Source organism: Esox lucius, chromosome 21 (assembly GCF_011004845.1).
Source record: "Esox lucius isolate fEsoLuc1 chromosome 21, fEsoLuc1.pri, whole genome shotgun sequence".
In the NCBI taxonomy this organism is placed as follows: Eukaryota; Metazoa; Chordata; class Actinopteri; order Esociformes; family Esocidae; genus Esox; species Esox lucius.
This window is the reverse complement of record NC_047589.1, coordinates 2,196,487-2,224,015: the sequence shown is the minus strand read 5'-3', so window position 1 is coordinate 2,224,015 and position 27,529 is coordinate 2,196,487. Positions and strand designations below refer to the sequence as shown.

Sequence of the window (27,529 nt, the reverse complement as noted above, 5' to 3'; positions counted from 1 at the left end):
AACTGGCAGTAATTACATAGTACCCGCAAAACACCAGTCTCAACTTCAACAGTGAAGAAGCAACTACGGGACGCTGGCCTTCTAGGCAGAGTTGCAGAGAAAAAGGAATATCACTGACAGGCCAATAAAAAGAAAAGATTAAGATGGACAAAAGAACACATATGACCAATATATTTGTATATGTGCACATTTTAATGGAAAACAAGGATATTTCAAAGTGACCCCAAACCTTTGAACAGAAAACAGACGTAACACGCTTGGGTTTCAAACCCAATAACAAAATGTAAAACATTTCAAAGGATCTGCTTATTTGCTGATTTTTTTTGGAGAAGTTACATTAACAAGCATTACAATTCTTTATTTTTTATTGAACGGTTCTTAAATAAAGTATGACTACAAAAAGTTTTAACTCTATAGGACTTCTGGGAGTTGGTTGTTAGCCATCCAATGTGAATACACACCCACAGAAACACAGAGATAAGGGTGGGTAAGAGGCTTTGTATTGACTTCTGTAACAGACTGAGATGTGTCTACAGACATACAGTAAGCCAACTCTGCCTCCATTGGGGTGGCATTCAGCTCCATTGCATCCTGGGAGAACACAGAAGGGGTAGATTGGGTGATAGGGATGTCATCGGTCTCTGGGCCAGGGCCTGAAGTGGAATTGTTCTCAGTCTCACATATCATTGGGACAGAAGCAGGGTTTTCATCTCCACCGGATACTGTGAAGGAGCATGCAGGTATAGATATTCCACTTCTCCTCTTAGCCAGCCTCCCCTTCAAAGCCCGCATAGTCACAGGAAAAGACATGCACCTGAATCAGAGTAGTAATAGGATGAATACACTGAATGCATCCAACAAAAAACTAATGGAATCAGCAGTAACAAAACTTCCTCTCCCCCCTGTTTCATTGTAAAGCCGAGGAGAATATGTCTGGAGCCATATGGAGCCCTGGGGAATACCTATAGCATTTTTTGTTGCCATGGGTTTAAAAAAAATCTAAATCTGTAAAGTTTCAAACCACGTTAACACAATCATATTAATCGCTTGGCCTAACGCCTCAAAACACACTAACCCAATCAAATTCCTTGCTTGGGAGGGACTTATACAGGTGCTCACGAGAGTAATGCCTTCAGTGCAACAGTAAGTAGTAGTAAGTGAAGATGGCAGCAAAATCTGTAAATAAAACCCCATCGAAATTGGTGTAGACCTCATCAACTGCCATTCCTATTAGACAGATGCTGAATAATTGCGTTTGAATCGAGTGTAGCCATTTCTCTGTGCGAACAAAGGTTTCAGGAGTACTGAAAACAATAGCAATAACAATGCAAATTTTTGCGTCCTCAATCTCGTTTTGACCTGCGTTCTACTGCGATTCCTGTTATGTTAAGAACACAAACCTTATCCAGGATTTTTGAAATCAGAGGAGAAACCGCTAGTATCATTGAATTGTCCCTTTTCCATTTCAATAAATCGCAGACTGGAGTTTTTTTGAAAACTAACATAAAATTGATTGACGTCGCCCGGCATGGCGCAGCCGGGGCCCCACCCTGGAGCCAGCCCCGGGGTTGGGGCTCGTTTGCGAGCGCCTGGTGGCCGGGCCTTTCCCCATGGGGCCCGGCCGGGCCCAGCCCGAACGAGCGACATGGGGCCGCCCTCCCGTGGGCTCACCACCCACAGGAGGGACCATAAGGGGCCGGTGCAGAGAGGATCCGGCAGCAGTCGAAGGCGGGGGCCTAGACAACCCGATCCCTGGACACGGAAACTAGCTCTAGGGACGTGGAACGTCACCTCGCTGGCGGGGAAGGAGCCTGAGATCGTGCGTGAGGTTGAGAGGTTCCGTCTAGAGGTAGTCGGGATCACCTCTACGCACGGCTTGGGCTCTGGAACCACACTCCTTGAGAGAGGATGGACTCTTCACCACTCTGGAGTTGCCCATGGTGAGAGGCGGCGGGCTGGTACAGGGTGATGGAGGGTTCATGGGAGTTTGCCCAACCAATCCACATGCGTTTTGTGGATTTGGAGAAGGCATTCGACTGTGTCCCTCGCGGCATCCTGTGGAGGGTGCTTCGGGAATATGGGGTCCTGGGTCCTTTGCTAAGGGCTGTCAGGTCCCTGTACGACCGAAGCAGGAGCTTGGTCCGCATTGCCGGCAGTAAGTCAGACTTGTTCCCTGTGCATGTTGGACTCCGGCAGGGCTGCCCTTTGTCACCGGTTCTGTTCGTAATTTTTATGGACAGAATTTCTAGGCGCAGCCAGGGGCCGGAGGGTGTCAGGTTTGGGGACCACACGATTTCGTCTCTGCTCTTTGCGGATGATGTTGTCGTGTTGGCCCCTTCAAGCCAGGACCTTCAGCATGCACTTGGACGGTTTGCAGCCGAGTGTGAAGCGGTGGGGATGAAAATCAGTACCTCCAAATCCGAGGCCATGGTCCTCAGTCGGAAAAGGGTGGCTTGCCCACTTCAGGTTGGTGGAGAGTGCCTGCCTCAAGTGGAGGAGTTTAAGTATCTAGGGGTCCTGTTCACGAGTGAGGGAAGGAAGGAACGGGAGATTGACAGACGGATCGGTGCAGCTTCTGCAGTAATGCGGTTGATGTATCGGTCTGTCGTGGTGAAGAAAGAGCTGAGCCGCAAGGCGAAGCTCTCGATTTACCGGTCAATCTACGTTCCTACTCTCACCTATGGTCATGAGCTTTGGGTCATGACCGAAAGGACAAGATCCCGGATACAGGCGGCCGAAATGAGCTTTCTCCGCAGGGTGGCTGGGCGATCCCTTAGAGATAGGGTGAGAAGCTCGGTCACCCGGGAGGAGCTCAGAGTAGAGCCGCTGCTCCTCCACATCGAGAGGGGTCAGCTGAGGTGGCTTGGGCATCTGTTTCGGATGCCTCCGGAACACCTTCCTGGGAAGGTGTTCCGGTCCCGTCCCACCGGGAGGAGACCCCGGGGAAGACCTAGGACACGCTGGAGGGACTATGTCTCCCGGCTGGCCTGGGAACGCCTCGGTGTCCCCCCGGAAGAGCTGGAGGAAGTGTCTGGGGAGAGGGAAGTCTGGGCATCCCTGCTTAGACTGCTGCCCCCGCGACCCGGCCCCGGATAAGCGGAAGAAGATGGTATGGTATGGTAACATAAAATCGAAATTTTGCCACAGTGTCAGTAGTAACTTTTATTAATAGGTAAGTTTACACACATCCAAGAAGGCGAGACGAGATTGGACATGCTGCCTTCCTGGATTCCTAATCACTCTAAATGATTGACAGAGCAAAACAGTCTACATTTTAACTTCTCCGTCATTGCATAATTTCAAAACCAATGAGACAAATAAATGATCTTGTCAGTGTCCATAAGTAAGGACTGCAATGTACATAAAAAGCAAACCTCTTAAGGACTTTAGAGATGTATTCATTCATGGATCGATCCTCGGACCCCGCTTCAAACAGACTGCAAATGAGCCGCCTGGAGTCTGACACATTCACCAGCACTGGAAGACAACCACACTGTCATGCTAAATTCTGATTGACGAACGTAGAGTGTAAGATACTGTATTCTGATTTTGCCCAGAAACTAGCCCCCCAGTCTAGAGACAAATACTTACAAACTGATAGAGAGTCGCTGTAAGGTAGGTGAAAGGTCAAAGAGACGCTCGAGTTTGACTCAGGGAGGACCTCACAATGTAGTTCACACACAAGATCTAGACATTTTTTTGTTATGGCAAAGACAAAATTGCTCTTTTGCATTAATAGTTGGTTCAGCAGTAGTGCAGGGTTAGAACCATGATGTGCTGTCAATTGTTCATTTACCTGGACTGGGCCTGTGGGAAGTAATGCAGCTGGCCAGTAGTGTGTTGATAGCACACTGGTGGCGGAGCAACTCCAGTAGAGGAGGGACATGGGCAGGGTGGGTGAAAGGAATGGTACACACTAGCGCCCCCTTCAGAGCAGCTTGATTCCAAGCAGCCCCTGGAAACACATAGCTGTGCATCTCTCTACCAGGGAGGGGCTGGATGGAAGAGAGAGGAATACATTTCAACAGCTGCCAATGCTATAATGCTTGTAATATTAAAAAGTACAGTAAGGCATATCAGAATTACCAACAACAAATTCCAATATAACTATTATCATAGTAATTTTTTTAAATAACAGTAATTTGTTTGAATTTCACTTTATAGATCACTTTCACTGCTTTGCCTGACAACACGCTCATGAATGTTGAAAATATGTGCCTAGCAACATATGCCACCCCCCTCTGTGGCATATGTTGAAGGTCAGCATCTCATCAGCAAACCGCATTAGCATAGCACAACATTAATACCTGTAATATTTGTAAAAATAAAATGTCTGCCTAATGGAAGAACTATCAAACAAAACAGCCTTCCCTAATCACCAAATATGTGTGAGCAAGTAAAACTCTGAAGTAAAAGTATTAACAGTATACAAACAACAAAAAAGTGGGCATCCTGGCCATCCCACGTTTGGTTGTCCCTCTTTTCCCGTAATAACATCCACAGCAGCTGGGGAAAGGGTGCCCACTGCAGGTCAGCATCAGCTATAACAATATCTAGGAACAAAGAAGCAGTTAGAAAACAAGGAAGAAAAATATCCCCATGTGCAAAAAGATTCATGCATTTACAGGTAAGACTTAAGTGTATTATAATGTAAGTATTATAATGCACAAACCTGTAATTTCTCTGAGCATCTTGATAAAGAACCGAAACATTGGTAAGGGTGGATGCAGTTTGAGCTGGAAGCAGGCTGATACCATTTCAGAGGGCACATCACAAAGAGGAATGAACAAAGGTAGACTATAAGAAAAGAAAAAACTCAAATTATTTTTTACTTTGTATTACGAATGAGAAAATAAAATGATAGGCCAATCCTGATGGCTGATATTCTTTTAACACAATTGGCCAATGTCGATTACAATACCAATGTTTTGTAATTTTTGTACCTGTGTGCCCTAAGATGAAATAAAATGTGGCTTCTGATACTTCCAATTTAAACAAATGCAATTTCAGTCATATGAAAGTTATGTTCTAATAACAAAAGACCCAAAAGCAGGCACAATGAATAGAAAATAAATGTATGATATAGGTGAAGAGGTTTCATAATTTTGTTGTTGCCTGGTTGGTTTTTACTGAATCAGTTGACTGAAAGAGAGGTCCTTGATTTATTTGCTAGCTATAGAGAAATAAACCCACATGGGCAGATAATTTGGATCCAGGCCTTTTGGTTAGTGCCACATCAATTATCCTCAGAACTCTAACGCATATCATCTATACACTCTCTACATTAAAAACATCAGTAACTGTTTGAAAAATGTTACCTTTAAATTTTATAATGTCACAGTACTATTATATGTAATGGCTTACTCACTTGATAAAGTTGTTATACACCTACAACACTCACGTGTTCAATATACACTATTTTCTAGGTTACAGAACCTAGCTTTGGATTACCCTATTACTACTACCCTAAACAGTTTTTATAGAACATGTTGCTTTTTATGAGTTGGGGAAGAAGCTAAAGATTGTATTTATTTATGTGTTATATATGCATGCCTCAGGTTCTTTACTGAAACATCTCAATGTCTTTTGGCCTTGCTTTTAATGAGTTCTAAAATTGTTTGCATTCCACACCATCTTTTATATACAGTGGATATAAAAAGTCTACACACCCCTGTTAAAATGCCAGGTTTTTGTGATGTAAAAGAATGAAAGATAAATCATGTCAGAACTTTTTCCAACTTTAATGCAACGTGAATTCAACTGAAAAACAAACTGAAATATTTGAGGGGGAAAATTAAAATAAAAAACTCACAATAACCTGGTTGCATAAGTGTGCACACCCTTAAACTAATACTTTGTTGAAGCACCTTTTGATTTTATTACAGCACTCAGTCTTTTTGGGTAGGAGTCTATTAGCATGGCACATCTTGACGTGGCAATATTTGCCCGCATTTCTTTGCGAAAGCGCTCCAAATCTGTCAGATTGCGAGGACATCTCCTGCGCACAGCCCTCTTCATAACACCCCACAGATGTTCAATTAGATTCAGGTCTGTCCTCTGGCTGGGCCATTCCAAAATGTTAATCTTCTTCTAGTGAAGCCATGCTTTTGTGGATTTGGATGTGTGCTTTGGGTCGTTTTCGTACTGAAAGGTGAACTTCCTCTTCAACTGTCTAACGGACGCCTGAAGGTTTTGTGCCAAAATTGCCTGGTATTTGGAACTGTTCATAATTCCCTCCACCCTGGTTCCAGCTGAAGAAACACAGCCCCAAAGCATTGATGCTGCCACCACCATGCTTAACTGTGGGTATGGTGTTCTTTGGGTGATGTGCAGTATTGTTTTTGCACCAAACATACCTTTTGAAATTATGGCCAAAAAGTTCAACCTTGGTTTCATCAGACCATAACACATTTTCCCATGTGCTTTGGAGACTTGATGTTTGTTTGCTAATAGCAAGTTATTCATATAATAGCAATAACAATAGCACACTTACAAATTACAACAACCATACTACCATGAACTTATAGTTATTAGGTAACTACTATGTTACTACAATTATTACACTGAAAGTCTAAAGTAACACTGAAATCATATAGTATAAACTTATTTTCTTGAAATGGGGAAACAGACATTTTCATATAAAACAGCTCATAAAAATGTGTCATTTAAAAATGACAAAATTATAGTTTAAAAAAATATATATCACATTGAAAAGAAAGTTACCCATGGGCATCAATCTCTGGTGGCTGTGGGATGAGAGATGCCATCTGGAGCTTGTATGTACAGTCAGTTGGCCCCACTGTCACCAAGGCCACCCGGTCAACACGATCCCTCTCTGCAAACCCACAGCACACTATTGTCATTCAGTTTTTTGGAATCCATCTTAGAATGTACCAAAACATACCTGAATCTGACAACTCCAATAGAATGTCAGATGGGCTGATGTAGTACTGGATAGTCATTGGGATACCTGGTAAGAAAATGTAAATAAAAATTAAAATGCATACAAAAAAATACATATACTAATGTTCAAAAGTTTGGGGTCACTTAGAAAGTTCCTTGTTTTCCATGATAACAAACATGAAATGAGTTTGAACAGCAAATATAGCAAAATGAATAGGAAATATAGTAATTGACAAGGTCAGAAAAAATTTTGTTATTGAAATAATAGTGTCCTTCAAACTTTGCTTCCATCAAAGAATCCAACAACAGCCTGCAGACATTTGGCTAGTTGTCAATTTGTTGAGGTAATCTAAAGAGATTTCATCCCATGCGTCCTGAAGCACCTCCCACAATTTGGATTGCTTTGATGGTGCCATATGTACCATACGGTCAAGTTGCTCCTGCAACTGCTCAATGTGGTTGAGACCCAGTGACTATGTTGGCCAATCCATGATAGACAGAATACCAGCTGACTGACTTTTCCCTAAATAGTTCTTGTATAGTTTGGAGTTGTGCTCTCATGAATGTTCTTTGTGATCCAAACACATCAAACTTAGATTGGTCTATCCATTTAAAAAAAATCCAGTCTTCCTGTGTCCAGTGTCTGTGTTCTTTTGCCCATCTTAATCTGCTCTTTTTATTGGCCAATCTGAGATATTGCTTTTTTTTTTTACTCTGCCTAGAAGGCCAGCATCCCAGAGTCGCCTCTTCACTGTTGACATAGAGACTGGTGTTTTGTGGGTACTATTTAATGAAGCTGCCTGTTGAGGACCTGTGAGGAGTCTGTTTCTTAAACTAGACACTAATGTATTTGTCCAGTTGCTCAGTTGTGCACTGGGGCCTTCCACTCCTCTTTCTACTCCAGTTAGAGCCAGTTTGCGCTGTTCTGTGAAGGCAGTACTACACATCATTGTACAAAATCTTCAGTTTCTTGGCAATTTCTTGCATGGAAAAGCTTTAATTTCTCAGAACAAGAATAGACTGGTGAATTTCAGAAGTTAGATATTTGTTGCTGGCCATTTAGAGCCTGTAATCGAACCCACAAATGCTGATGCTGAAGATACTGAACTAGTTTAAAGCCAGTTTTACAGCTTTCAGATGTGCTTATGTAATCTCGAAAGGGTATTCTAATGATCAGTTAGTCTTTTAAAATTATAAACTTGAATTAGCAAACAACATTCCACTGGTACATGATTGATGGATGCTGATAATGGGCCTCTGTATGCCTATATAGAAATATTGTGTTTCCCGCAATAAAAGCCATTTATAACACTAACAATGTGTACACAGTATTTCTGATGAATTTCATGTTACTGTAATGGACAAAGAAAATTGTTTTTCTTTCAAAAACAAGGACATTTGTAAGTGACACCTTTAAATAAATAAAAAGACACCTTTGCAGTCATCCCTCTACTACAGTCAGCAAAAACAAAAACACTTACCAATGTAAATAACGTTTTCTAATTATATTTTAATTTTGACAAGCAAATTATTGCTTTCTCAACTTTCTAATAAATCTGGTCATTAGTTCTAAGAACGTTTAGTAGCCAGAATAACGGTAAACTAACTGAATTAACATTATATTATGCCGTTTAGAAACTGATAAAAACACTTGTACAATACACAGTAGACAGGCAGACAGATCACTTTCATGTATGTCTCCTCTTAGTAGTCACTAGTATCTAAATGTTAGTACCTAAATGTTTTTCACCAGGAAATCAGCAGGAAAAAGCTGCTGATGTCTTTCCCATCTCAAATCATCTTCGTTAGCTTACTCTGGTTCAATATCACTACGTAAGATCACTTCCGGGAAAATTATTAATCCAACCTCAGTCTTGATGAGAAGCCATTGTATTGGAAACGGTTACCAAGCTAGCTAGGTAACCAGCCACCTGCTGATAAAAACAAACAAACTAAAAAAGATTTTGCTCCTTTAAGGGCAGGGGCTAGGTCCATGCAGAAAACCCCAACACTGAAGAATTGTAGTCTTATCAGCTGATAAGAACATCACTGGAAGACATTAAATGGCTTTATAAAACAAGGATAAACACAAGCAAACAGAAAATAACATGATCACCATTACAAGGAGGCTTTGCACAAAATGACATTTTTCAGACCTCGCTTGCCCTTCAAATAACCGATTCCAATGTACTAGTGTGTTGTTTAGCACAATAATCTCATTCCCATCCTCCTTCTGGCTAATAATTTGTGATATTAATATCGCTGACCCAAAATTCTCTCAAACATTATACAAACATCTAGGGTCCCCCAGGGGAGAAATTACCCTTCAAGCAGATAAAGATTGGCTTTTTATAACCTACCTTCTATCCCTCCAGTAAGATAACCAATCCTGCCATTGAGAATCATATCCACTTGAACATTGTACTCTCTTAGTGGTCTGAAAGGAGAAAACACTTTCTTTCAAATTTCTTTCCAGAAAACCTCTAATATAATTTCAATTAATAATGTCATTTTTACAGGCAAAATGCAGGAATCAGTACTGAGTTACATTAAGTCTTCTATTGCTTGACTACCCCAACCCTACATCAAGACTCCCCGGTCACAAATATTACATCACCTCCTGATTGATCCCAGAAACCAATGGGTTAGTCCAATCAGTTTGTCCAACACCCTTCATTTTAACATAACTTAGCGGAATGCAATGTAATGAGACTTGGACGGAAACACATAGTGAGCTATCCATTTCACTAACCTTGGCAAATGGGATATCTTTTGTAGATCTTTCCCCAAACACTGAAGGGCTGTATATACCTTGATCTTGGTTTCACTACAAGATATAACACTGACTTAGCTTCATGATAGCAGGCAATTACAGTGATTAACAACTAGAATTAAAATGTAGTACTTGTCTCCAGGGATGTTGTACAAAGAAATAAGGTCTTCCAATTTCACTGAGAATTCTTCAAACTTCTTTGATCTGTGCAACAATAAAAAGATGGGAGTGTGTCAACAATACATATTTTTGCAAAACCTTTTGGACAGGTGACCACAAAAATGTTATTACTTTGTATGTGTATTGCATCTCACCTCAGCAGTTGAAGTAGAGACTCGTTTGACTTTATCAGAAAGAAACAGAGTGAAATTAGTACTGAACACTTTTCCTATAAACACGATCGAAATGCCACTGTCTACTACCATAAGGGCTTCTCCATGTTGGGCCACCTTGACCTTCTCTACTCCTCCCCCAGGTAGCAGTAAAACCTCTATGTAGAACATATCAGCTGTGAGGTAACAGGTTGTCTCAGTGTGGCTAAGGTGGGACCCCATTCTGTACAAAACAAATTTCATATCTCACTGACAAATGCCATTGAAAACATCACTGGAGAGAATCTGACAAGCATGTCACTAATACCTGGAATACAAATACCTCTACCATATAATATTTGTAAGACCACCAATACTTTGCAAGTTAGTTTTGCATTTCTTGACAGACCATTTGGGGTGGCAAAATGCTTAGGTGTATTTAATATTAAATGTATTTGATGCTGAACATACTAAATGTCCTCATTACTAAAAGCAAATTACAAAAGGAATCAAATACCCTCTCTGTTTGGCAATCATCTCCAACCGCGATACCATGGCACTCAAAGAGGACACTGGTAAAAACAACAGAAAACTATTCAGATAACTATTCATAAAAATAACAGTTTATAATGTTTTTCATGGGCAAATTACCTTTCAGAAACTAACCAAAAATTTTATTGACTTAAGGTGCTGAAGATACTAAATAGTTTTCAGGCGAAAAAATTTAGAATTAAAAACAGAATAATGAATTTGAAGGCATGTCATCTAGCCATGCTAAAAAAAAAAATTTGACCTTTAAGCCTTGATAGCTGGCAAAGTGTAAATAGGCTTAGGCTATTCTTTACCTTTCAGGGCTTCATGCAGTCCTGTGAGACACCTAATCAGTGGTTCACAGGGTTTGGGGTCACCTCTCGATTTGTCCTAAACAAAGGAATAACAATAATGTGTCTCAAATATTAGTTTGAGACCAATCATACCACTTACTCAAAAATGTGGTTTATGTAAATATAGAATAGTGGCTAAAACCACCTTGGAAGGCCAACATCTGGAAGGCATTTCATGTGGCTCATTGTCTCAAGAGGACAAAAGTCTGAGGCCAAGGTTGGCTATCATAGCGTGAAAATATAGATACATTTGGTGGGGGTGGCAGACAGTAATGGGAAACCTTAAGTCTTACTCTGGCTAGATTGTCTGACCATAGATTTCACATGTATGCGATGGCATCATTGAAGAAGGGAACTTTTGATTTGTACTGTCACAGGATACGTTTAGAATAAGTTTGTGTACCCATCTGTAGTATCACACGTTATAATGTAGGGATATTATTAGAATGTCTGGTATTGTCACCTTTATTTAGTGGGAATTGTTTTCACGGGGAGCTGCAATGGTGCATAGTACATGTCTTTATGTCGAGTGGATTTGCCCGTATTGTAGGACTGTGTTTATTGACGATATGCTCCCTATTGCAGTTTTCCTCGGTTTGTGACTTCCAGTACTGTGAATGGATTCTGGCTGCGGCAGGCTACGCCAAGGCGGACACAGTTTGACGTCTACCAAGTGTGACCTACACCAGTTCTAGATCGAAACCCCCATCACTGCAATGGGCGTATGTACTCTCCATCGTGTCACTCGGGCAGTGGCATACAGCAAGTGGTGTCATGCTAGCAGGGTGGAGCTTCCAAGTTGACGTATTGTATGGCATGTTATCCAGGTCTGGTGCAGGGGCTGCCTCATGCCATACTGATCGGATATATCTTACATTAACGGGTTGGCTTTGTGTCTGCGTGATTGTCCGCATTGACGTTGCTTCCGTATTGTTGTCTGCATGTCATTCTCTTTTCTGAAATTCCCGTTTGTCTTTGCACTGTTACTGTTGTTGCATCATGCTGGCTTGATTGGATTCATCTTCCTATCCAGGTTGGGTTTGTGTTGGTATGATCAGCTGCACTGACGTTACTTGCTTTGCATGTCGTTCTCTCTTGCATTCCACATTTTGTCCTTTCCCTGTTACTGGTTAATGCATTTGTTCTTTTGGTTTCATGTCTCTCCCTGCGATGATGGCATTGGCTGGTGGCCAGGATCCGCTGTCCTACTTCATTGCTGGCAAGTTGATGTCACGTTCTGGTTGTCATCCCCGATCTTCCCACCCGCTGACATCAGGAGTTGTCTGTGTTTTTTCTCCACGTTTGGCTCACGTTGGTGGTGATTGCTGCCCGATTCCTACGTTGCTTCGACCCACCTGTTCATCCTGTTTTTAACTGCTGGCGGTGTGGTCAATCTGGATTCCTGCAAGACTCTTGCCATGCCTGTCTGCATGTATTGACCTTCTGGTCATCTTCCATGCTAACTGTTGCTGTGGCCAAAGGTGCGTTCTCTCTACTCATCACCTGGCAGGGCTTGAGGAGGTCGAGCTGCCCTTTGGAGTCCGGGTCCTCTCTAGGTTTCTTCCTAGGTTGAACTCCTAGGGAGTTTCCTAGCCACTGTGCAACAAGTTTGTTGTGCTTGCTCTTCGGGAATAAATACTCAGCCTGAGAGTGTTGTATGGGTGATGCGCCGCTAAGTAGGTTTATTCGCACCTGACAAGATAGCTGGTCCACCTTGCTCCTGAAAGGCACCCTTTGGTGTGTTTGGTGGGACTAAATACTCAGTCTGAGAGTATTGTATGGGTGATGCGCTGCTGAGTAGTAGGGGCTCCGCTGCATGACGTAGTGTCTGGCAGTGGTTTTGCAGTGTTGGGGGATCGGTACTGTGTACCTTACTCATTGTCATGGGAATTGCATAAATAATAACAAAGGTATGTTATTGTGGTAGTATCGTATACACCATCATGTGATAGCAATGAGTTACCCAAAAGGAGCATAACCTAATACCAAGACTTGCATGTACAGGGCTGTACATAAGTTCTCTAATAAATGGTTAAACTCATACGTGCTGGTTTTTTGTCAAAGAGGTGAACCAATAAGTTAGTAAAAGACTTACTGTAATACACATACTGTATCTCAGACTGACCTTGAGTTTTTGACTAACTGTATGAATATTCTGCAAAGTAATTAGATTATTTGGTAATCAGGTAGATTATTTCTGCAGGGTGAGAACTGCTGTTGAGTTGACATACATTTAACCTCCACTGACGACCGTTTTCCAGTTCTCTCTTCTGTTTATTTATTTACTTAACTTCACACAAACCCCCACAATGTTTGCTAGGCTGTGACCAATCACTGTCTATAATGTTATTGTCTAGAACATAGATTGCACTAGAATGTCTGTTGTGTTGTCAAGTCAATAAACATTGATTTCATCAATCAACATTTTAAGTCAACTCAAATTATTTTCCCAGAATATGGAACAAAAAAAATTCTTATTGCAGAACGTCACACGATGACTAAAAGTGGCAAGAATGTCCTCAGCAGGGGCGTCGTTAGGCCTGGGCGTCCGGCGCTATAGCCTCGGTTCTTTTATGAATAGCCCCGGAACTCGAATTGACCAAAAAAGAAAAAAAATAGCCCCCCTATCTATAATTCCGATCACACGTTATGACAGTGTATTTGTGTAGGCTGCTAGCATTCAAAACCACGTACTTTCTGTCTGGGGGATTGGGGGCTAAGCCCCGAATCTATTGTGTTCCTAGCAACGATCTGGTCCTCAGTTTTCTAATAACTCGTTCGGGAACGATTCATTCAATTTGAACAAATATTTTGGTGAACCGTAATTCATCACTCATCCAGTAGGTTACTCATTCTTTTTCTGGTTCTTTCGGATCTTCGAATCTTGTTCACCGGAAGTAACAATTAACGAAATTAACGATGGTTCATGGATTTTTCAGCACTTTGGATCACCTGAAGGAACGATGGAAGGCGAACAACTAATGAGGAAATAAGTATTTTAATCTTTCTGATCTTTTATCTCATTATCAGTCTTAATGTAAAGAATTATGCAAAAGGTTATTTGGTCCATTAACATCATTAGATAAAATAGTAGTATTACATTTTAAAAGTAATGATAGGATAAATATTGTTGTGTTTAAAATGAACTTTAATTACTATTTTCTAATGATTTATTACAATCTAAATTGAGCCTTGATTTTGCCTCTTGATTTTGTTTACGGACAATGAGTTGCGCCTGTGCGTTTTTTGTACAATAATTAATGTCCCCTGGTCAGTTTTTTTAACATTCTAATAATACACACAATGAACAGGGTTTTGTTGATGGCTGTAATGATATGGCATTTATAGCATTTAGTCTTAGTTTGCATTAACAGTGAGACTACGGTTCCTTTCTATTGCCATCTTTATAACAAGTGTAGCATTTCATCAAGAAATCCAGCAAAATCCTCCTGGCATGCCGACAACCGATCACCTCTTGGGGATGCGTGTATCTATCCGGATTTTCGCGTGTAGTGCAGCCTGACTTTAAAGCGAAATCTCAGGAATATTTAATTAAATAATTAGTTGTGCTTACCATACACCTGCGAACCAGTTGAAACGTCTCATTCCATGCTTTTTCTGCATATTTTGAGTGCAGTTCAGAAATGAAGGCTTTACTCTCAATCACTGATGGGAATACGATTAATAGTTAAAGTTAGTTACATAAAACAAAGCAGACATGATATCGAATGGGGTCAAAAACAAAAAAATCACCAGGCTGAGCCGAATGTTGGTAGGCCTATGCGCATTTAATTGCATACTTCGCCCAGTTATAACATCTGCCTACCCATGTTACCCTCTCTGGATGATATTAGTTCATCATACATATCTCATTGTAGCTTTACCTGCCATCTTCAATTCTGTTTCGCTGCATAAGTTGCTACACCTTGAGTTTTCTTAATGAAAACAACAGCTGGATTCTCGCTTAAATAGCCACACTTTGAAACAGGTTGAAAAACCAGTATTAGATTGAAGATTCGCAAACTAGATTGGCCATCACTTCGTGAGTTCTATCACGTGATACCCCGTGTCAGATTATTTGTCTAATGATTAAAACACACGGGCGTTTTATGAAAGCGTCTCCCCTCCGTGACCCGGAATAGAAATTCGTTTGTAGCCAAGTGTGAAAGAACATATCCAACCAGGGATGCGTTTTAAAATTGTTGTAACAAACTATGTGGTAAACTGAATAAAATACCCATACTATAGTGTTTTACAGTTTCCTTACTTGTGGTTTTACCTACAAAACATATTGCAGAACTAACAAGATTTGTTTTCATCATTTCATATTTGGCCTATTAAACTGTAAATGTTATTTGCTTGACAATGACTGTCCATTAACCACTATTTCAAAGTAAACAGGGTGGGACAAGATAAGGGATGGGATTATTTTAGCCTAGTTTAGCCTTTTTTCATCCACAAGAAATACAACTTGCACTAACAAAGTGTTACCTGCATGGTCTGCTTTGATTCACAGAGATGGTCATGCTTTTTAGGAGCCTAGTTAAAAAGATAAATTTGCTCTGTGATATCCACATGCATACTGGCATGTAAACAGTCCAATTCTGACTTCTTTTAAACCATATAAGGGATATATACACTGTTCAAAACAATTAGGGGAACACTAAAATCACACATCGGGTCTTGATGAACAAATACATTAAAGATCAAAATCATTACTGTACATTGTATAATTTGTTGAGAACAAAATGACTTCACAACAGTCAATGGAGACCAAAATCACCAACCGAGGGCTGGATTCAAATTCACACTAAAATCGAAATAAACAATTGAAATCACAGGCTGTTCCAACTTGCGTGAATTTCATCATGGCAACTTATAATGTTGTGTGTATGGCCCCCACATGCCTGTATGCACCCCAGACAACATCTCGGCATGCTCCTGATGAGATGGCGGGTGGTGTTCTGGGGGATCTCCTCCCAGACCTGGATCAGGGCATCAGTGAGCTCCTGGACAGTCTGTGACGCTACTTGGTGGCGTCGGATGCACCAATACATAACATCCAAGAGGTTCTCAATTTGATTCAGGTCTGGGGAGCGTGAGGGCCAGTCAATGACATCAGTGCCTTCATCATCCAGGAACTGCATACACATTTGGCCACATGAGGCCGGGCATTTTGCTGCACCAGGAGGAACCCAGATTTGACAATAGGTCTGTGGATTTCATCCCAGTACCTAATAGCAGTCATGGTACCGTTGGCTAACATGAGGAGGTTCTCCAAAGATATGCCTCCCCGGACCGCTAAATCAGTCATGCTGGATGATGTTGCAGGCAGCATAATGTTGACCACAGCATCTCCAGACTCTTTCATGTCTGTAACATGCGCTCAGTATGAACCTGCTCTCATCTGAGAAGAGAACGGGTGCCAAGGGAGGCACTATCAATTCCAACATGTTCTCTGGCGAATGCCAATCGGGGTTCACAGTGCTGGGCTGTGAGCACAGATCCCACTTGAGGACGTCGGGCCCTCATGCCACCCTCATAGAGTTTGTTTCTGACCGTTTGGTCAGAAATATGCACACCAGTAGCCTCCTGGAGGTCATTTTGTAGGGCTCTGTCAGTGCTCATTCTGTTCCTCCTAGCACAAAGGAGCAGATACCAGTCCCACTGCTGGGTGATGCCCTTCTACGGCCTTGTCCATCTCTCCTCGTGTAATGACCCGTCTCCTGGTATCTCCTCCATGCTCTTGAGACTGTACTGGGAGACACAGCAAACCTTGTGACGGCATGTATGGATGTGCCATCCTGGAGGACCTGGACTGTCTGTGTGTCTGTCCGTGCAAACTGAATGGGCTGCAGGTTCCGCCTCATGCTACCAGTAGTGACATGGACACTAGCAAAAAGCAAAACTAGAGAAGAGTCAGTCAGGAACAATAAGGAGAGAGCAACTGTCTGTGGCCACCACCTGCAAAACCATTCCCTTTTTGGGGTTGTCTTGCAATTGCCTCTTCAGTGCACATGTTATCACTCTTATTTGCCCCAAAACAGGTGACACAATCGCTCATGCTTCCTAACTGGGCAGATTGATATCCCTGAAGTTTAAATGACTTGGTGTTATACAGTGATGATTTCGTGTTCCCTTTATATTTTTGAGCAGTGTAGTATAGTCCATAAATTACATTCAGATTATACCCCAGCTGTGGGGGAAACGTCACTTTGTCCTATAATACCCCTGACATGCACTGTTATTATGTCTCTGTACAATTTACTGAACAGTAAACATTTATTTAATCAGCATGCATGTTATTGGCTATGCTCCTTGCCAGTCTTTGCACACAATTCTGTAACATTATCAGAAGTTATTTGCAGTCTGCTACTAAATTACACTTGTTTGCTTATTGGTTGTTATTATTTTGAACTCAAGCCTTCAATGTCTTTATGTTCACACAAGAGAACCAAGTTGAGTTATTATTGCTATAAATCATTTGCTAGCAGACAGTGCTACAAAATGTGGTCAGAATGAGGTATTCGGTCTGTCATACATTTGAATGAAAAACAGGTTTGTATTTTTACAAAATTAAACCTACGTCGTGGTGCCATCAAGCTACACAATTCCTTGGTGCTCATGATGAGAAAATGCATAGAACATGGATCATGTACACTGCCCTTGCTTATATATAAATGACTTATATATATATATATATATATAAGGCTCCTCTCTCAGGTGAAATTACCCTTTTTTGCTGAGACCCTGTACTTCACAGTACATGGGTCCCAGCAAAATGCAAGTGAACAAAAGTGCAAGTGAACAACATAAAAATGTTGACAATATTAAGAAATGTACAATGTACAATTAAGGCAATAATATGTACAATATTTAAAGTGCTTTGAGATAAATATCTACCATGCCACTTCTGATGGTAGATAGCTGCTTATCTTCCCAGAAACTATTTGGAAAGTCTTAGCAAACGTCACCTTGTCCTGATGAGTTTTACGAGAGTATAATGATGCTGAACCGGAAACACAGATGCTATTTTAAGTCGATCTTAAAGCCTATATGGAAAAAGTAATAATGGTCGAATACTCCTAAGAGCTGAACTCTATTACCACTTCAGTCAATCGGTTGTCATTGATTTACGTAAAATGTTTATAGCGTATTCCCGTGAGACCAGGTTGCTTTTTATTTTTATCCACTTGGAGCCCTCTATCTACCTCCATGGGTACACATTTCCACTTCCCTTGCTACTGGGTTACAAACACGGTTTATAGAGCGTGGCTGGTGTTGCTAGGGAGCGCGAGGAGAGGACTAGTGAAACTAAAAGGTTTCTTCATCAGCTAGCTACTGTACGTTAGGCTGCAACTGTCATTATTGTAGCCCTTTTCGCAAATAGTGTCCCGAGGTAAGGGTATTTTAAATGCATCCTATATTTTCCAGGCATACTGTATTTCTCTAGCTTAACTAGCTACATATAGCGAGCCAAAAAATAGCCACAGGTTAACTATGTGATAGTTACACACCCCACTTCAAGGTAGTTCTACTGTATGGTTACTGTACCTATCTAACATTAATCGTTAATCACCTGCCTTAACGTAAGTTAACGTTAGCGGCTAGCTAACTACCCCGTTAGCTGTACTAGTTTATTGCACACACTTTACATTCCGTTGCTGTTGTATGTTTAACTAGCTTGCTACAGTAGCTAACTAAGTGTAGCTAACTAAGTAGTATCTACAGAGGTACATAACTAATTATCTGGTTTAGCGTCGGCTTGCTATTGAATATTCAAGTACAGTACTGTAATGTAGCTATATTGTAACCGCATGCCAATATTTTTCAGAAGACCTTCGTGTGTCATTATGGTTTGGTCATGAAGTTAAATAGCCTTCAGTGTTTCCAGATTTAACTGTTGATAGGAAATTAACGTTTAGTATACCTGCTTTCCCCACTTTGATATTTTAGCTAAATCTGTATTCAATTTTAAGACCACGCCTGCAGTCCTTAAACGTACAGTAATGTACTGTACCAGTTCCAAAGATTTCATAGTCCTTTCTTTCCATGTCTTTTTGCCTGTGTATCATTTGCCATTGATAAAACAAACAAATGTGGATTTAACCTCTTCCACTTTTATTACATTGTGTTTTTTAGTGGACTGAATATTTATACTTTTAAAATAGTTCGCGATCAGGACAGCTACTAGGAAGTGTGTGTTCTGTGAAAATACAGTGACATGATCTTCCATCTGATGTTTACTTATCCATCTGAAAAGTCTAAATTTGCAAACAAATCATTGTATTTTAGGAGACAAAATGACTGATAATTGATTCTAGACCATTTCAAATGACCAGTGGTGATCCTTAACTTTATTTTATATGGGATTGTGTTTAGTGGTGTTATGAGATTGCGTTTAGATGGTGAAGTCACTTTTTGAGAAAAGGTTTTGGATGAGCCTGGCTCAAACAATTTCAATGGGGTCATTATTGCCGTGTTCCATTTGTACTCTGAGGTCAGAATTTCAGAGTTTCAAGTCGTAACGCCCCCTCAAGTCAGAATTCCAACACGGAAAGTCGGCGCAACCCCACTAGCCCTGAGTTCATATTCTAAGATGGCAGCACCCTATGCCATTTAGCAGACTTGTGTTATAAATTATACATGAAAATTACATTTATAGTTACATTACAATATTCTGAAGAACACTTGCCTGTCCAGGTTACAGGTTAGGTTACCGGTTACGAAATGGCAGATTAAAAAGTGGTCCAAAAAAAATTCTATACAATGAAAAACATTGTATATATTCCGAAAGGGCAAGCACAACAAAGGCTAAAGAGGGTGTCCATCTTGTTTTCCGACTTGGACTTTTGGAATGTGATCAACTTGGGTTAACTCTGGTGTGATGTCATTCCCAGTTCCGACTTCCGAGGTAAATGGAACGCGGGATGAGTTACTGGAGTAGACCATTATAATTGCTGTGAGAACCTTCTCTTGTGGCGGTGATATACAGTGCCACATGGAGTTTTTAAATTGGGTCCAATTTTATTGTTTCTGTTTTTTTTCATTCTAGGGGACAAGCTCAATTTATCCCGCTTTGCAGTGGAAGTGTGCCTTCCAACTTCTTGGTGTAACCCTACTATCCCCTCCCTTTCCCCCTCTTGGTGTCTCCCTTTCCTTAAACTCTCTCTTGAGTCAATCAGCATGACAGCTGCCAAGCCCAAGGGACAGAACTCTCTGGCCCTCCACAAAGTGATCATGGTGGGCAGTGGCGGAGTGGGAAAGTCAGCCCTCACTTTGCAGTTCATGTATGATGAGGTGAGAAATATGTCAGTCGTCTATACTTTTCAGTTGTGCTTAGGTGACTAAGGTTTACTATTTTGTTAGGACTTCTTCTCTTCTTTAGAACAGACGTTTTAGGCTGCCTACATCCCAGTCTAACATAGGGGGATCCAAACCTTTTTGCTAAAAGATTAAATCAGAAATCTGCTGAGATTTAATTGTGACAAATTTTATTGATGAAAACATATTTGTTGACCAGAAAAAGTGCAGTTATTTCCAATTGTAAACTGGGTAGTGGATGCTGATTGGTTGAAAGTCCCGCTCTCAACATCAACAGTGAAGAAGCAACGCTGGTCTTCTAGGCAGAGACGCTGGCCTTCTGGGACGCTGGCCTTCTAGGCAGAGTTCTTTGTCTTTTGTCTGTGTTCTTTTGCCCATCTCAATTTTCTTTAGAAGGCCAGCATCCCGGAGCCACCTCTACACTGTTGATGTTGAGATTATTTTTTTTGTGGGAATTATTTAATATTGTTAAATTTTGTATTAACATCAGTAAGTCACTGAAATGTACTGGGAAGTTAAGGAAAACACTACAGAAAGCTTGATTTTATAGAAATTAACTTCTGCCTTGCTTTCTACTGGGGTTTGTCACCATTCTTGCTAAAAAAAAAAAAATCCCAGTTGTTAAACACTGTAGAGAAAAAGATCTGTAAGGTAAAGCATCTATTAAGCCCTGTACCTTGCCTCACAAGCCTTGGGCATTTCCACATTTTATTGTGTTACAACATGAAATCAAATTGGATTTAATTAGGTTTTGCCACAGATCAACAAAAAAACATCCAAATGTCAAAGTGAATAAAAAATCTACAAATTGTTCTAAATTAATTACAAATATAAAACAGAGAATAATTGATTGCATAAGTATTCACACCTGGGAGAGGATCTTTTGTCACCAATTACAGCCAAGAGTCTTTGGATACCGTCTTTGCACATCTGGACACAACAGTTTTTGCCAATTCTTATTAGCTCTGCCAAGTGGAATGGGGACCTTTGGTGAACAGCAATTTTAAACTTTTTTCCACATCTCAATTAGACTGAATGACTGGGTCACTCAAGAGACAGACTTGTCCCGAATGTGCAGTGTTTTTTGGTCTCATCATGCTTCAGAATCTTCTTCAGTCAATCAAATACATTTTAGGAAGCCCTTTTTACATCAGCTGTTGTCATAAAAGGCTTTTACAGATACCCAACCTGAAACTCCAAAAAGCAAGCAACAACGGAGTTGATACACAGTGGCTAGGAAAAACTCCCTAGTAGGATCGAAACATAGGAAGAAACCTGACATTCTGTAATTTATTTTGTGTTGATCATTGGCAAAAACTAGTTCAATCCATGTAGATTTTGTGTTACACAATAAAAGTTCAACAAGGGGGAATAATTTTGAGTCTGTATGGATGTCCAAGTGCTGCTACCAGTCAGTTTAGTCAAGTTACAGAAATCACTTAGGTATAATCAAGTTTTTCATGCATTTTAGCTTTATATCTTACTTAGTTTAATTTCTTAAAAGTTTTAAAGCTGAAAGTAAGAGATGCAAGGTTTTACCCATGTGTATTTTATGAAAATTAAATACAATTTAGAAAGATTGTGCTTACATTTTGTTTGGCTTAATATGTAAGCCTACCCTAATTGTTGCTGAAAGTCATAATTTATCAATGGTTAAATGTTCTGTAAGAAGAAAGCATAAATTGCCCAGTTTGTCTAATACCCCGGCAGATATCGAAGGTTACTCACATCACCATGGTTCTTTGAATTAACCAGCATTTTTAGTTAACTGTATTTTCTTAACTATTGGGCCAAACCAAATAACAGTTTGGCCAACCTTGATTTAGCTTATCTCTTGAACCCAATTTGAGTGTCCTAAACTCACAAGGTATTAATCCATTGTCTGTTGGTACTACTCCCTTAGTTTGTTGAAGATTATGAACCAACCAAAGCAGATAGCTACAGAAAAAAGGTTGTTCTTGATGGGGAGGAGGTCCAGATCGACATCCTCGACACGGCGGGACAAGAGGACTATGCTGCTATCCGGGACAACTACTTCCGCAGTGGGGAAGGCTTCCTCTGTGTCTTTTCCATCACTGAGGCGGAGTCGTTTGCAGCTACAGCAGACTTCAGGTTGACCAGCATGACAATTCCAATGTTTATACGTGTTATTGTTCCATAGGCGTTTCATAGCCAAGTTTCACTGTCATCTGATGATTCTACTTTGCAGGGAGCAGATCTTGCGAGTAAAGGAGGACGAGAATGTACCCTTTCTTCTAGTAGGGAACAAGTCCGACTTGGAGGACCGGCGGCAGATCAGTGCGGAAGAGGCTAAGATGCGTACTGAGCAGTGGGGTGTGTGCTACGTGGAGACATCTGCCAAAACCCGTGCCAATGTTGACAAGGTTAGCCAGGCCCGTTGAGATGTCTGGTCTTCTTCCTCATGTATTTACATATTGCAGAGGTGGATATCTTGGATGTTCCATATTAGCATGGAGTCACATCTGTAAATGGACTGTGTTAACACTAACTTCTCTTTGCAGGTGTTCTTTGACCTGATGAGAGAAATCCGTGACCGAAAGATGGAGGACAGTAAAGAGAAAAATGGCAAGAAGAAAAGGAAAAGTTTGGCCAAGAGAATTCGAGAGAGATGCTGCATTTTATAGTTGAGGGTCAGTGATGACTGTTTTATGTATGTGCCCATAGCGACTCCTTATTCTTGATCCTGATCCCCAGGGTTTCTGATCTTGGATTAGAACTGGTTGGTTGAAGAAAAAGTGCCACTGGCTGTGGTAACTCGTTCGTGATTTGCTGGTTCCATAGGCTGTGTATCGCTTTATGCTCTAAACTCCAAAAATATGCAGTCCCTTGTTCTAACCACGACTGACATGTGTAAAAAATAGCACAGACTTCATGTGGCAAAATCTTCTGGTCTTAGCTTCCCTTTATATGCTGATTCAAAACTAAATCTGAATAATACATAAGCATTTACACAATTTACCCATGGTCATGTTATATGACTGATGTTGGATGACCCAAAACAGAAAATGTTTATATTGTTGAGAGGGACCTTTTACATTTGTCATGATTTGACACTGAATAAAACTGACAAGACAAAAGTCTGCATGTCTCCAGGGCTGGGTTTCCCAAAAGCATCTTAAGACTTGGTTCATCTTTAGAAATTTTGTAAAAGCATAATTATTGTTGAGATATTTCCTAAAACCATTTGCCCTTGTAAACACTCAGTTTAACTTCTCTGGAAAACTCGTAGGGTTTTTGGATTAAACAGAATTGCTCAACAGAATCTATTCTGTTTGCCCAATTATTTTCTAACGTCTGATCTGATTTTTTAAAAGACCAGTTAGTACAAAAATATCAGAATTGGGTCGCCTGTATAAACCCAGCCTGTGATTGTAAATAACTTAGTTGAAAACTCCTAGCCCACAAAGTTTTTTTATATATATATATGTTACAAATGGGAAGAAAGGATTAACCAAATCATACTGAGATTTTAGTTTTTAATTCCATTTTGTGAATAGTAGGCTAATTAGCTATAACGTGCAAAATCTGTTTATTTAGTGTGCAACTGTAGGCCTAAGACTCTTCAGTGTGTAAGGTCCTAGGTAATAGTCTTTGTAGAAGTTGATCCTTTGTTATTAATGCATATCAATATATCATTGCTGATCCTAAGTGAGCGCTGCTTTCTTTTCCATCCTTTGTGGTGTTTTGGGAAACGTAGAATGATGCACTGCTACTACTCCCAAGTCCCAATTCTTCATTGCTGTTTGAAAACCCGGCCCTGAACGAGATTTGATTTTTAATTGTAGTTTAGTGTAAATTACATTTGCTTGTAAATTTGACAACATTGCTAAAATAGGATAGTACTTCGTAGAAAATAACCGATATGAACAATCGATATGATCAATGTTGTCATTAGCTAACAATCATTTAAACATAGCTAGTGATGCTGACATTACAGTACTTAGCTAAAATTCAGTTGACAATTTTAACTAGCTTGTTTACATTATATGCATCTGAAATAATTCAGGTGATATCAAAATTATGTAAAAAGTTTAGCCACTAATTATTTCCATTTAGTGATGTAATGTTGTTTTCAAGCTTTAGTTATGCACTTTAGACCAAGTTTTCATCAGCTCTTACTGAGGGGGTATTGAGTAGGGACACAAAAAATAATTAGACATCACACCTAATAGATTTGTTCAATACTGTACTGTTCTCTACATTTACTGCTCTCTGAAACCCATTAGTATATCTAAACATTTCTTTGATCTTAGTTATCTGTAACAAAACATTTTAATACTGAAAATGGTGTTTAACTAATTACTTCTCCAAAGGTTTTCTCTAAACATTATCATCATGTCAAAATCGTGTGGTGACTGGTGGCTTTGCACCAAAGACAATTACCATTTTGGCCACTATTGTTGGAGGAAACTGCAACAACATAGTAAAAATAGCATTTACATTTCAAGGCTTACTATGCAACTATTGAGTGATGAAACACTAAAGACATGTTTAGAAAAGTTGAGGGCCACTGACATCGCTCAGTCTAACACTAATGCCTTGATGTCCATTTTGAATGTGAACAAGTACACCTCAAGCGCCCCACTTCTAGATTGTCAGTTAAATGCAATGTTTTGAGTTTTCAGTGTAATTAAACTTAGTATTTTCTATGTTAATCTGAAAGCATATTCTCCTTTTTAACTGAACTATAAATTAATTTATTACCAATCATGTACATCAGACTACAAATTGTCCCCGTCTATAAGCATGCATCTAAACTCACTGTACTAATGTTATAACTAGAATTATAACTAAAGCAAGTCAATTCTCAAGAGAGTTGAAAATTATTCAGACATTTCAATGTTTCAATAAAGATTTGACCGCACAGCCCAAAGAAAACAGAATTTTAAGCAAATGCATTTAAATTATTATAGCTTATTTATTGTACACCTAACTAACCATAGTCATGTTGATTTTGGCCTGGTTACTTAAAATTAAGTAAGGGATGTAGGTAAATGATTTCTGTGGGACTGTCTGGTTCAGGATTTTGCTGCCACCATGGGGCATTTGTCAGAATTTAGTCTTTTAGTTTCCAGGTGAATAAACAATGGAAATCAACTTAATGGTAATATAAATGTAGAGAATTGCCTCACTTAAGTGGAACAAAGAGCACATGAAAATGGGGCGTAACAGAGAATGAATAATCAGCAAAACAAGAGTACAACAGCCTAAATGAATTGGCAGCATGATATATTTAAGCAGTGCCACTTATTGTACATTAAAACATTCTGATAATAAACACTGAAAAAGATCCCTATTTTACACACAACACGAAAAAAGGAATTTGCCGCCCTATTGCATGAGCATACAATTTGACTTATTCACTGATGTGCTAGCTTCGGAAACAGGTGATAGACTTTGAATGGCTGGGGGTCGGTGAGGAAAGGGTTGAATATCTCTGCCAGTTTGTGCTTGGCTCTACCCTCCTCTTTGCCAGGTCTGCCTAGTGTGCTTTATTGGCTCCCATTGTTAACAAATATGCCATATTGGGGTTAATTATAATTATTGTCTATATCCATTCTAAAAACACTAACCAGATGAGCTCATTAAATTAATTTATGATTGGGTAGCTGGTCTTAGTTTTTTTTACTGTATAGGTAATGTCTAAGGGCTAACCTCTGTCTCATAATCTTGCTTTCCATGGTGCTACTGTGTGTGTGTGTCCCTCTGTCAAAGCCCCTGCTGGGAAACATAGAAAAACACTTTGAGACTGTTTTTTTTTATTAGGTTATTTGTGTATCACTTGTCTTTTTCACATTGGACAAGGCCAGATTAGCACTACATAGCTCAGTGTCACACAGCTATAACAGTGAGTACAGTTATATAAACTAACATTCCTTCTTAGGGTATTGCGTAGGTATGGTGCTCAATACGCATCTGAATGACTGTACCCATTAAAATAGCATGTATCTTTCTATGTTAGACAGTCTGGAATACAGGAAGCAGTATTAGTGGAACAAGGGTAGTTCATATGGCCAAACTTTGCTCGATGGAAAAATTTGAGGTTACACCCATATCTTATTGTACACACCTGATTGCAATGCAAACAATCCCCATTTCATCAGAACTGTCTGCTGATTAGTACATACCGTGGACAAAGTGCTACTTCAAAATGTAACTTATAGGATAGTAACATGACATAAGAACTGTCGCTAATGAATATGATGAATTGAATAAATATTGTAATAAAAAGGCAAGAGCTCCTCAAGCAAGGCTAGGTCAGGTTGGACCACTGTGTTTTATTTGTTGCAGTAATGTCAATGCAAGTACATTTCTTCAAAAGAAAGTGTATGTGCTGCAGGTATTCTTTTGTTTTACTGTATTTTAATATCCTTTACTTTTAAATTACATTTTGTCTTTTATTTATATTTTTTTGGATCACCATTTACTCAGCTTTAGAAGAGCTATCTTAATATGAATGTATTGGTTGTTACTTTATTGTTGTAAGTTATTCTGTTGTTGTGTCCATGTTTACTCCTTACATCTCAAACAGAATCACTAATTAATCAGTCCTACAGTGACTGGGTATGTGAATTGAAATGCTGTAACTTTCACCTCATGTTTTGTGAGCTACTGTATTGGATAGACAAATAAAGTGAATATGTTGTATAACATTTTTATAAGAGTTCTGTAGTTTGATTTACAATGGAGTAACTGCAGCATGGCTATGACATGACTTTTTCACAGCAGAAATTGCAAACTAAACTCTCAGTAATGTTTTATAATTTTTCTGACATGTTTTTTCCCAACGTTACATTGTTACATTTTTACAGTTTATATACAACACTTGTCTGTTGTATATAAACTTATTGGATAGGTTGTTGAATCCTTGTCTTAATCTTTCGACATTTAGTTGGATATATTGACTGAATGTGTCAAAGACTTAATTTATAATTCAGTTAAAATTGACATCAATCTACACAATAGTTAATTATGACAAAGTGAAAACATGTTTTAGACATTACTGACAATTTATTGAAAATGAAAAACTGGAAACTCTCAAAGAAGTATTCAGACCCTCCAAAAACTCCAAATTGAGCTGTGTCCATAGACCATGCTTAAAATGTCTCTTGAACTTGTTTGGAATCCACCTGACGGAAATGTATTGGACTGGAAATTAATTACTCAGAATTTTAATACTTTTGGAAGAGACAGTATATATATTTTTTGAGAGCTGTCCTACAGTTTGCCATTCAAAGTGTGACCCAGTTACTGTAAACAGCTTAGACATGGTCATCTCTGAATTAATGTGTCAATGGATGAATTGTTAATAC

The 27,529-nt window shown here is 39.7% G+C and overlaps 2 protein-coding genes across 4 annotated transcripts; one reads left to right on the top strand and one right to left on the bottom strand.

Moving 5' to 3' along the window:
• Positions 1-171: 171 nt before the first annotated feature.
• Positions 172-14,931, bottom strand: zgc:111976 (Med1 domain-containing protein). Its single transcript, XM_010867874.4, has 17 exons — positions 14,756-14,931; positions 14,446-14,537; positions 10,833-10,908; positions 10,505-10,559; positions 10,099-10,231; positions 9,991-10,019; positions 9,809-9,880; positions 9,656-9,730; positions 9,264-9,340; positions 6,905-6,970; positions 6,724-6,835; positions 4,673-4,797; positions 4,435-4,553; positions 3,797-3,995; positions 3,592-3,687; positions 3,375-3,477; positions 172-814 (listed from the first exon to the last, which is right to left on the bottom strand). The coding sequence occupies exons 1-17, from the start codon at positions 14,760-14,762 to the stop codon at positions 412-414; spliced, it is 1,839 nt and encodes a 612-aa protein (XP_010866176.2). The 5' UTR covers positions 14,763-14,931; the 3' UTR covers positions 172-411.
• On the top strand, positions 13,792-26,869 carry ralaa (v-ral simian leukemia viral oncogene homolog Aa (ras related)). Of its 3 annotated transcripts, none has more exons than XM_010867872.4 (5): positions 13,792-13,864; positions 19,927-20,171; positions 22,099-22,307; positions 22,405-22,579; positions 22,718-26,869. In XM_010867872.4, exons 2-5 carry the CDS (start codon positions 20,058-20,060, stop codon positions 22,838-22,840), a joined length of 621 nt encoding a protein of 206 aa, XP_010866174.1. In that variant the 5' UTR covers positions 13,792-13,864; positions 19,927-20,057; the 3' UTR covers positions 22,841-26,869. The 3 variants fall into 3 exon arrangements, with proteins under 3 accessions (XP_010866174.1, XP_010866175.1, XP_010866173.1); XM_010867873.3 differs by lacking the exon at positions 13,792-13,864 and adding an exon at positions 18,104-18,270 and having other exon boundaries at positions 20,057-20,171; XM_010867871.3 differs by lacking the exon at positions 13,792-13,864 and adding an exon at positions 18,104-18,270.
• Positions 26,870-27,529: the final 660 nt, after the last annotated feature.

Excerpts from the sequence above, each read along its gene's own strand:
- zgc:111976 (XM_010867874.4), bottom strand. Across the intron at positions 9,881-9,990 it reads TCTCTACTTCAACTGCTGAG|ATCAAAGAAGTTTGAAGAAT; the intron begins GTGAGATGCAAT and ends ATTGTTGCACAG. Across the intron at positions 815-3,374 it reads ATCTCTAAAGTCCTTAAGAG|GTGCATGTCTTTTCCTGTGA; the intron begins GTTTGCTTTTTA and ends ACTCTGATTCAG.
- ralaa (XM_010867872.4), top strand. The coding sequence starts at position 20,058 with ATGACAGCTGCCAAGCCCAAGGGACAGAACTCTCTGGCCCTCCACAAA. Across the intron at positions 22,308-22,404 it reads GCAGCTACAGCAGACTTCAG|GGAGCAGATCTTGCGAGTAA; the intron begins GTTGACCAGCAT and ends TCTACTTTGCAG. Across the intron at positions 22,580-22,717 it reads CCCGTGCCAATGTTGACAAG|GTGTTCTTTGACCTGATGAG; the intron begins GTTAGCCAGGCC and ends TTCTCTTTGCAG.